At 38.7% G+C, this 11,867-nt stretch overlaps 1 protein-coding gene across 2 annotated transcripts in view; it reads left to right on the forward strand.

Annotated features, from left to right (window-relative positions):
• Nucleotides 1-10,446, forward strand: part of F9 (coagulation factor IX) — a 48,116-nt gene extending 37,670 nt beyond the window's left edge. Inside the window, exons 7-8 of one of the 2 annotated variants that reach the window (XM_036271071.1) lie at nucleotides 8,640-8,754; nucleotides 9,530-10,446. In XM_036271071.1, the coding sequence (XP_036126964.1) occupies nucleotides 8,640-8,754; nucleotides 9,530-10,077 (663 nt within the window). In that variant the 3' untranslated portion in view covers nucleotides 10,078-10,446. The remainder of the gene's footprint in view (nucleotides 1-8,639; nucleotides 8,755-9,529) is intronic. The other variant, XM_036271072.1, reaches the window with a different exon arrangement.
• Nucleotides 10,447-11,867: the final 1,421 nt, after the last annotated feature.

The following is an 11,867-nucleotide window of genomic DNA, read 5'->3' on the forward strand; positions in this document are numbered from 1 at the left end:
AGGATGTTTCACTAAACCCCTCTACTGAGGTTTGAATATTTGCCATCAGAGACCAATAGCTTTAAAGACTGTTTGATCATCCAACAGGTAAGTTTTAAGCTAGGATCAGGTAAATGTCTCCAGGTTTAACACTACTGGAATTTTCTGGAACTAGCTATGTATCTATCCAGGATTCTTCAGATTACCCACATTTATTCAATACAATGGGTATAAGATATTGAAGCTATTCCTGGAAAATAGGGATTTGGCACAGAAATTCTGAAGAATTGTACTGAAAGGTTGTAGACCATCACATCCAAAACTTTACAAAATCTTATAGACAATACAATACACTATATGTTCATTTACACCCCCTCTGTCCCCTACTTAAGCATCCTGCCAGTGCTGCTTCCTTCACTCACCTACATCTTTGCTTTCATTCTTGACTCTTGATAAGACTCACCTTTGACCTTCATCCACATCTCCTTGAACACTCCCTCTTGGGTCAGCCACTCCAATTATGCTTTACTTTATTTAACATCCATGCATTTAATTCTAATTTTACTATCCGTGTTCTTGTGTATTTTCATTCATTCTGTATCCAACTTCCATGGGTAAGATGTTTAGAACAAAAAATTATACTTTATAATTATTATCTTCCTTGGAACTGTGGGATATAAAGCAGTGCCAAGAGTGAAGGATCCAGTCACCCAGGGGTGTTTCATTAGCTAAGAAGATGACTTCACATTTTTAAAAAAATTTTTTTAAAAATCCCAGAATGCATGCATTGTAGGTTTAGCATGTTCCTTGTCCTCCCAAAAATTAAATGGCATTAAATATATTTAAATGAGAGATAAAAATATAGGATTTTGTAAAGTCTCAATTGAGTCACATAATATCTGTTTCCTACACATCCCCTTTAAGACAGGTGTTTGACAATGTTTTAACAATGCAAGTGTTTCCTAATAGAAGTTTTACTCTAGCAAGCTATTTTTTTCTTTTAAGCAGAAAAGATCTATTAGACGGTGATTACAGTTGTACTGTGAGGAAGAAAATATAAATGACACACATCATTTCAAATCTGTCATGTCCTCACTGCACACTTGTAGTTAATATACCTGTTATCTGTTTCCTATCAAGCTAAGATCATTTGGAATGTTCCAGATCACTTATCCACATGTATGCACACATGTGTGCATACACATTCCCTCCCTATTTTACCCACATGAAGTAAGATTACTGACTGAAGACCCACAGTACTAGGTTTAGTTTTTTTTCCCAAAGGTGAATAACTGAGCTACTTTCTAGGATACTTAAGAATGACCCAGTCATATTTCCACATTGTTTCCATCCTCACCAGATAACTGTCCACACCCACCTCCACCCAGTTTCTCATAAAAGGTTACTTGTTTTTAAAAATATGAGATAAATTGAGTATCCAAAGTCACTTTTAGACAAAGAACAAACATAAATGAAACAAACTAGAATCTCTTATTTGTAGAAGAACCATCTCCACCTCATCACCATTAATATGCAGGGTGAAAATACTTGATTTGATTGCAGGAAAGACTGCCATGCACCTGCTGCAGCCCAAAGCATCAAGAGAAAGTAAGCAATAGCTGGAGTTTCAAAGGTCAAAATATTCTATGGCAATGAAATAGAAAATACTGTTTAGCAATGTTACCTAGAAAAGAGTGATTCAAAATGGTGATGCTTCACAAAATGGAGTGGGGGGATAAAGCAACCACTAAGATGAAGAAATCTCACAAATAACATAGGGAGTTGAATTTCAGCTGGAGTAAAGACAATTTAAATGAACTGGAAATGTTTTAGTCTATTAAATAAATAAAAGGGTTAAGTAAGCTGTTTACAAGAGCTAAAGTGCCACGGGGTGAAGGGGAAGAAGATTATTTTGGATTTATGAGTGAAAGTTACAGGTAGGTAGGCAGGTTCTGGCCCTGGTTAGAAAAGCCCTTTCTAACCACAGGGTCAGCTACATGTTCAGGGAAACACTGGGAGGAACCGCTGGTTGACTTGAAGAGCTCTTCTGTCACTGAGGACAGCAGTTTCCGATAATCTCATGGGGAGAATGTCGAGGGCATTGGTTTACCTAGGAGGAGATTAGAGTAGGCTAGGGGATATCTTTGAGACCATGAGGAGCTATGTTCACCTTCCATGTGGCCTGTCTGTGGTTGTGTTCATTTCTTACCTCATTCTAGGGCTCACATCTGAGCCTGGCGACAAGGCCTCCTCATCTGCTGTGATTTCAATGGACACTTCCCAGAACCTCCATTGGTTCTTGCCTTCAAAGCCCCACCCGGACCCCCAACTTCAAAGGTCCGGCCTCCCTAACTTGAAACTGGCATCACTATGACAGAAGGACTGAGAGAGGTGGGAGGAGGTGCAAGGCCAAATTCCTTCATTTTCTCTCCAGGTGCCCAGTGGTGGGCTCAGAACCACTTTAGCTTGGGGTAAGGAGGTAGGGACTCTGCAGGGACACTTCAGGAGGGAAGAGAGGAAGCTAAAGGGTTATGTGCATTATGAAGGAACAGAATGGCTATTTTCTTGAGTCAGTACATCCTTAGTCTCCTTGGCGGAGTAGGAACATAAGCAAGACTTGAATTTCATACAGCTGCATAGGGAAGCAATGAACTTTTGAACATTAGAGAAAGGGGAAATTGCAACACCTATTCTACAAGACCAACTTCATCAACAGTTTAATAGTGAGAGATTTGAGGAAGCTAGGTGGTGTTGAGGCTTTCCAAGTTTTTTTTTTTTTTTTTCAGAGCAGATTTTAACTTTTTAAAATTAATTAATTATTTTTTTATTACAGATGACCCTCCTTTTTACCCAATTGACACCCTCTTCCCCCACCTTCACCACACTGTGTCCATTGGTTATGCATATACGCATATAAGTTCCTTACTTCCATGTCTCTGGGTCTATTTTGTTCATCAGCTTATTTTATTCATTAGATTCCACAAATAAGTGAGATCATGGTATACTTGTCTTTATCTGATTGGCTTATTTTCAAAGATTTATTTGGTTTTGGTCCCGCACCCTTGATCCTGTCAGCTGACAATTCTGAGCACATAAACTTACCCCAAAGGTTCCTTCAACCTCTTCTGCCTTGGCTTAGAATATGTCCTGCCCTGTATGCCAAGTATCTGGTCTTCTATTTTTTGTTTTATCATGGGTGGAATAGAATGGAAGCCAGGTCCTCAAGCTTTCCCTGTCCTTTATATTAGGTTGTATCATATGCAATAATCAGTATTTAAGTGTTTAAAAGACATAATATGGCTGTCTTCTTTATTCTATTCTTGGCCTAAAGAATCCTAAAATGTTTTAGCATTTTCCTCAGCCTGGGCTTTCCTCAGCTTTGGCCTGAAGCTATTCTTAAAGGGACCTGAGCTCTTGAGCTGTATAGCTACCCACACAGACCCAATTATTTCCATTCTATTAGGACACACACCCATGGCAGACAGCATGCAAAGTTACCATATGTATGAAATAGAACTCTTTTTTTCTTTTTTGTGGGGTCAGGGGATTGTTAGGAAGATGTTATATCAAGATCCTAAGACTATAGAAACATCTTCACTTGGAAAAGTTAACCCTCTATTTTTTCTAGCTCAGATGATAAAGTTACAATTAGAAGAAATAAAAAGACGACAAATGAAATCTCTCCTGGCCCCACAAAACTATTTTACACAGAACATTTAGACTATTCTTCTCTAGGACGGTTTGACAAAATCTTTATTTCAATGACTATCCTAGTTAACTAGTCACTAAAAACTAAAAGTGAGCATTGCCTTTGTGCTTAGGGCTTGGTGAATTACACCTGTGGGCATAACAAGCTATACATCATGCAGAAATGGTTTTGCTTTTTATATGAGAGAGAATAAGTATGCAAACATAGAAAAATGCTATTGTAAGGCTGGAGGTGGCTAGGTAGGGAGAATAAAGGTTTACTAAAATCACAAGGAAAGGCCAGGTTCAAGTTAAAATGTTAGAAAGTGAACAACAGGGCAACAGCTGTTACTCTGGGTTGGCAATGTTGATGAAGAGCATCAGAACAGTTATGTAAATATGTATTTTGTAGATGCATGTGGATCTATTTGGTGTGTATCTGTGTGTGTCTGAAAAGGAGAAAACGGGCTCCTGTTAGGTCATGACAAACATGGAAATGTTTGACAGGTCAGAACTCAGATGACTTGCTCAGAACATATGCTTTCTTATTTACCCCATTATTCTAATAAGGGATGACTTACAAGAACTTGTCCTCGGCCAAGCAGATAGCTCATCCCCAAATAAGTAATATCTAGATAGCTGTGATCTTGAAGTAGTCAAGCAAACAAATTGTTTGTAATATCTTTAAATGCAAATATATCTTAGGGCTTTTTCATGATGAAGACATTTCCTAAAATTTCTAATACTAATCAGGGATTGGCAGAAAGTGCTCTTTAGGCTTAAAAGAACATAGCCATATTTCTTGATCATCCACCAGAACGTAATAGAAGCTCTGACAGCAAGTTTTTGGATGGAGTCAGATTGGCTACATCATAGTTTCTGTGCTCAGGGGTTATGGGTATCATTTAGTCTGGCCTAACTAGACCATTAAGCTGAAAGATGTCTAATTCACCTCTAATACAGAAGTGAATTCTTAACCCCTGTTACTTGGGAATTCTTAACTCTGGTTACTTGATCAGAGATATTCAGTTGTAACCATTAGGACCAATATAGAACAATATTGCTCTTATTTGCTTTGTGATGAAAATCACTTGGAGTCAGGGCCAGCCTCATGAGCTTGTGACCAGTGCATTTGCACAAGGCTGTGCATTCAGAAGGGTCCCACATTTGAAGTTCAATGCTTTGCATTTGTGTTTTATAACTCAAGTCCAATGATACAAGGGTCACACATGAGCTGGGGACTTGGAACCTCAAATCACTGCAGTCTCATTTCTCAGTAACCCAAGAGAATGGATTCTTGACCTCCTACCCCCTGTCCCCTGGTGCCTTGGCCAGCCCTTCCTCTCCCCTCTCACACTTGCACAGTGGCCACTGCCACCCCCAAACCATGGCACACTGGCATAGTCCTCCTACTTATCCCCATGAGTTACCACTGTCATCCTCTTCCTGCACCGTCACAGGGAAGATTAAGGTTGGGTTCACACAACCTATGCCATCTTTGGAAGGGGCATCTCGGGACCAAAAATGTGTCACAGAACATTTGGAGGGTGAATGGTGGAGGTGAGCTTCCTGCCCACCTCCATTCCAAGTACTGAGCACATCCTGGCATGGAAGTTGCAATCCCTTGGGAATCCCTACTCTGCGGTTGATTGCTGCAGTGGGCCAGTGGAAAGGAAAGATTAATTTATCCTTACTATTGCTTGGGCACAGGGCATCAGTCTGGTGGGAGGAGGGTATGCATACTTGCATGCTAAATTTCAATGTCAGCTCCTGGGCACCAGTGATTATCTGCCCTCCCAGTAAATACTTCCCATGCCTAAGGAAGCATGACATTAAATAATAAATTAAAAACAACCTGATAAAATGAACACATGGGACTACATCAAACTAAAAAGCTTCTGCACAGCAAAATACACAATCATCAAAATGGAATGGCAACCCACTGTATGAGAGAACATCATTGCCAATGATGTATCAGATAAGGGGTTAATCTCCAATATATATAGAGTGCTCATACAACTCCACAAAAGGAAGACAAAGAACCCCATTAAAAAATGGGCAGAGGAGCTGAATAGACACCTCTCCAAACAGGACATACAAATGACCAAAAGACATATGAAGAAATGTTCAACATCACTAATCATCAGAGAGATGCAAATTAAAACAACAATGAGGTATCACCTCACACCTGTCAGAATGGCCGCCATCAACAAATCATCAAACAACAAGTGTTGGCGAGGGTGTGGAGAAAAGGGGACTGTAGTACACTGCTGGTGGGAATACAGACTGGTGCAGCCGCTATGGAAAACAATATGGTGCTACCTCAAAAAATTAAAAATTGAACTTCCATTTGACCCAGTGATCCCACTGCTGGGAATATACCCTAAGAAGCCTGAAACACCAATCAGAAAGAATATATGTACCCCCATGTTCATAGCAGCACTATTTACAATAGCCAAGATCTGGAAACAGCCCAAGTGTCCACCAGTAGACGAATGGATAAAAAAGCTGTGGTACATATACACAATGGAGTACTATGCAGCGGTAAGAAAGAAAGATCTCTTATCCTTTGAGATGACATGGAGGGACCTGGAAAGTATTATCCTAAGTGAAAGAAGCCAAGCAGAAAAAGACAAATACCACATGATCTCATTTATATTCGGAATATAATGAATATAACAGTCTGAGGAATACAGTAGACCCAGAAACATGGAAGTAGAGCACCGACTGACATCCCTCAGAAGAGGGGGCGGGGGGGTGGGGGGGGTGGGAAGAGATAAACCACAGAACTTATATGCATGTATGCATGACCAATGGACATGGACAACTAAGCCGGGGACGGGGCGGAGGTGGGGTGGGGTGGGGGGTGCCAATGGGGTAAAAAGGTAAAATATCTGTAACAAAAAAATAAATAAAAATTCATAAAAAAATAATAATAAAAACAACCTGATAGTCAAGCCGATGTGGCTCAGTGGATTGAGCATCATCCCATGGACTGAGAGTTCCGGGTTTGATTCCCAGTCAGGGCACATGCCTCAGTTTCGGGCTTAATCCCCAGTAGGGGGCATGCAGGAGGCAGCTGATTAATGTTTCTCTCTCACATCGATATTTCTATCAAAAAATCAATAAAACATATTTAAAAATTAATAAAATAATAACAACCTGATAGACTGCCAGAAACCACAGAAGAAAAAAATTTGTATTTTAGTGTCTTCGATGTCATTGTTTTCTGGCTTTTGAACAGGAGGTCCCACATGTTCATTTTGGACTGAGCCCCATAATTTATGTAGCCTGATCTGCCCAGAATGAGCACTTTTAAAACATAAAGGTCACCAACCATTGGGAATTCTGAAATATAATTTTTCAAACTTAATTATGCATAAGGATATTCCACAGATCTTCATTTTCTCTCGTCCCATCCCCTAAATATTCTGATTAAGTCTGGGTGAGCCTCCAAATCTGCATTTTCAAGCATCCTAGATGATTCTACTGCAATTGTTCCACCAACCACACTGGAGAAATACTGGATACTTAGAAGCATAGATTCTGAAGCCAGTCAGACTAGGGTTTGCATCCTAGTTTCACCACTAACCTTAGGGCAATTTAATGTGCATATCTAAAACTCAGCACATTATAAATGGAAATATTAATATCACTCCCCAATGTGTTGTATTAAATGTACATAAAATGCTTAGCACAATGATTAGTCCATAGTAAGTTATCAATAAATGCTCCCCCAAAATTAAGAAGATTGTTAAGTTTATGTAGTAGGTACAATGGAGTTTATTATATTATGTGACTTTTTCTATATTTTTGCAACTTTTCAAAATAAAAAGCAACAGTTAGAATGAGAGGGAAAGCTAGAGTATGGAAAGGGGGTCAGAAACTTTTTTTTTTTTTTTTAGAATTAGGTTTATTTTGTAAATAAATCAGTCTTAACTTGGCTATCTCCTAAAAATGGGGATGATTTTAAAGAGAAAAAATATGTTTAAATAATATACTTTGTATGGATTTTAGGTTGTAGTGCTGGTCATTATTTTTTAAAGTATTTACTTTCTACTTGTAAACTGGACTGAATATTAAATTCTTTTAGTTTCCTCCAATATTGGGCTATGTTCTCATTCTCAGCTTTTTTCCTTAAGAGGTGGATCAAGGTCCTTGCTTACCATGGAAGTGAAATTCTCCAAGTTAATCTAGTCATTGAGGTAGTGAAAATATTCATTGTCCACTCCGTGCAATTAATGTACAGATGAAAGACTGGAGTGGCCTCTTGTCTAATAATGCCCAGGCTCAAAGCAGCTCCTAAACACCTTTGTCCACTGGCCCCCAAATAAGGCATAGCTATATAGACCTTTTAGTACAAAGGTAGCTGACACATTAACCAGGGGCAGTCGGATATGGATGGAGTACATGAGTCTTGCTGTTCCTCATTGCCTAGATGGCCATAAACATAGCCCGTATGGAGGCCATAGGTTTCATTTCATAATATTCTTGTTTAGAAGGAGCTTGAAAAGATCTCCTAAAAAAATCAATAATTTTCCTCTTCAAATAACCTGCAGCAAAAAGGTTTTCTCATTCAGGGACAGGAGACTCAACAATAACTACTGATCTCAAGGAGTCAAGTCAGTGCATTTCTCAATGTACAATTCGTGCCAACAGAGAATCTGACTCACCTGGAAATGGAATCTGAGGACCCCAGATCTCCAAAAGTAGCTGTCCCCTCATATTTGCCTCATCCAGAGCTCCCTCTGGCTCTCACTGTACATTCTCCTCAAGGCAGTTACAGAAATGGCTTTTTTGATTGTGCTCCCGAAACATTAATTCATCTGCAATGAGGACACCTCCCAGAAACACTTCAGGTCTGCCAGCACATAGAAGCCAACCGTTGGCCCACTCTTATAAACAGCACACTTATTTATTTTGCTCTGAATCGAATATGTTATATAATAAGATTCATAACTTTGTTTCCACAGGTCCTTCTGAATGGTAAAATTGATGCATTCTGTGGAGGTTCCATCATTAATGAAAAATGGGTCGTAACTGCAGCCCACTGTATTGAACCTGGTATTAAAATTACCGTTATTGCAGGTAAATAAAAAAGGATAATAGTCTGCAGCACCACTAGACCTTCTGTAAGATTAGTATATTATATTTTACCAAGGTCTAATAAGATCATTATTAAATAAGTTGGGCTACTGATAGGGGGGCCATATTTTCAAAACTCAATTTGCTTCATCCTGCATGCCTCCCAAAGTTCTTTTGGTTACATTTGTCAGCACTCATGTTAGTGGAGAACAATTATTTTTTACAGTCTCCATTTTCCTACCATACTGAGCCTTCCCAAAGGCTGTGTCATAACAATGATCTGTGTATCTATAGTGCCTGGCACAACATGTACTGGGCCCTCAGCTAACATTTGAATAAATCATCAAATCAATGTATTATTTGTGTGCAAAAAGGGGTCAAAATACTTGAAATTGAGAAAGCCTAAAATAATTCATGACAAGTAGATTCATTATCACCTGTGAAGAACATAAGACTTGTAACAGCAAGGATGAACAGAACCATCTCTATGATGGGTCCTGAATCACTTTTTGGTCTGAAAATGCATCAGCCCTTATTACATTTTAACCAAATCATACCAATGTAAGACTGAGATTTTTGATACTTGCCATGTAATTCAGTTATGCCGAGTGGTACTTTGAAAATTGCTTTCTTTGTGTGAAAGAATATGCGTGACTGAAGAAAATTTTGTTTTCAGTGGATGAAATGCTAGTTACGTAATTGATCCTAGGTGGACACTTGGAAAATGTGTGTCTCTATGAGAAACACAGTGACTGACAAAGAAATTTGTTTTCAATAGGTGAACATAACACCGAGAAGGAGGAACATACAGAGCAAAAGCGAAATGTGATTCGTGCTATTCCTCACCATAGCTACAATGCAACTATTAATAAGTACAGCCATGACATTGCCCTTCTGGAATTGGATACACCCTTAACGCTAAACAGCTATGTAACACCCATCTGTATTGCTGACAGGGAATACACAAACATCTTCCTCAAATTTGGGTCAGGCTATGTGAGTGGCTGGGGGAGAGTCTTCAACAGAGGGAGATCAGCTTCAATTCTTCAGTACCTTAAAGTTCCACTTGTTGACCGAGCCACATGCCTTCGCTCCACAAAGTTCACCATCTATAATAACATGTTCTGTGCTGGCTTCCATGAGGGAGGTAAAGATTCATGCCAAGGAGATAGTGGGGGACCCCATGTTACTGAGGTGGAAGGCATCAGTTTCTTAACTGGAATTATTAGCTGGGGTGAAGAGTGTGCAGTGAAAGGAAAATATGGAATATATACCAAGGTATCCTGGTATGTCAACTGGATTAAGGAAAAAACAAAGCTCACTTAAAGAAAAATGTATTTCCAAGGTTGACATATTTGGGAATGAAAATAAACAAGGTGTTTTACTAACTAATCACTTTACCTTCTCATCAGATTTGGATGTATACATTAGGTGAATATTGCTTTTACTCTCTATGGGAAAAAGTCTATCTTGAATTGATATTTTCTAAAATAAGTAGATCAGAAAATAAAATAACTTGAGAAATATTGTGGTAAGAATTTGTGACCATGACAAAATTGTGAGGTTAACATCTTTATCCTGCTCATCAGGCATTACACTTCTCCACTGAGGCGACTTCCTGATTCTCCCTCCTTAGCAGCATTCCATGTTCCAGATCTTTCTTACCTCTCCCACCAAAACATCAACATGTATTAGATCTGTATCCAGGATATCTGGTCTAGTCCATCACAAGTGAAACACCACACTACTCATAAATAAAGAACACAGGAGCAGCTGACAGGTTAAAACTCTTCAGAAATACTACTTCTTTTTCTGTATCCTTATATCTGCATCCTTTATCTTTTATAACTTCTAATCTCCAAGTCAGTTTTTCTCTTTCTCTCCCCTTCTCTCCCCTTTTCCCTACACCTAGAGAAGAGAAGGAGAGCATCACACTGTTTTACTGGTATGCACAATGATATATATCTATCAAACCCAGACTTGCCTTCAACTTAGTCTTCGACTTACTTATCTGAGCATAGGGATGAAGTAAGGCCTAAAGAACATGGGGAAAAATTCCTCTCAGAGAGTCACATAATTAAAATACGTACATGATGGAAGGAATGAGTTATCAGAATAGTTTCCCAAGAGTTTATAATGTGTTGTTATGGAGGTCCAACTAGAGATGGTTCTATGAATTAAACTAACATGTAACTAAAAAAGCTAAAAAAAAATGTTAACAGAAAAAGAACAGTTTGCAATACAGAACTAGTAGAGTCTACAAGGAAAAATTCATCAGTGTGTCTCCAGTGCTAACCAGAGCTAAGGAAGAAGTTGCCCAGACCAGAGAACATGAGCATCATGAGCCCCTAACTAGTGTATTCCCACAGTGAAGAAGGATGTCCCAGGCTCACATACATGAGTCATTCCAATGAGCCAACTAACTCCCCCTTTTCTGGTTTCAAGCCCACAAAGAAATATTTTTTTATTATAATTAGGCCTTCCATATTGAAGTTTCTAGAGGGTTGTTGCCCGACCAACACATATACTTCAATTGGTTAGATAAAATATTTTCCTTTATAAATTAATAAATTGGTGTTTTGGTTCATATCTCAGCTTTTTTAATTTGGTTGATGCGAATCAGTCACCCTAGCCAGGCCACACTATTGCTGATATCTTTCAAGTAATTCCAGTTAATACTTTCAATCATAAATATCAATAAATATATTTTTAATTTCTCAAAAAAAGTGTTTCTTGTTGAATCATTTACAGAAAAGGATCCCAGACACTACATTCAGCAAAACAATCAGAAGAATGTGTTTAAAAGCAATACAACACATCAGAGATTTGATGCTCTGTTATCACTAAGCGTTTATATGAGGCAGTGTGGATCCACCTGTGACAGAACTGAGTTTAAAAAGCTATGAATATGGTCTTGAATAAGTCACTCCATATTTTGGGCTTTGATTTTTTCATTTGTCTAATGAGGAAGCTTGACAGGATGCTGTCCAAAGGCCCTTGTTGACCTTGATAATCTGTGATTATATTCCTTTATTAAAAAATATTCAAGGAGGGATTACTGTGTGCCAAACACCAATAGTGTTCATTAAATTTGAATTCACATTTATATGTTTTAT

Source organism: Molossus molossus, unplaced genomic scaffold (assembly GCF_014108415.1).
Source record: "Molossus molossus isolate mMolMol1 unplaced genomic scaffold, mMolMol1.p scaffold_m16_p_2, whole genome shotgun sequence".
Lineage (NCBI taxonomy): Eukaryota > Metazoa > Chordata > Mammalia > Chiroptera > Molossidae > Molossus > Molossus molossus.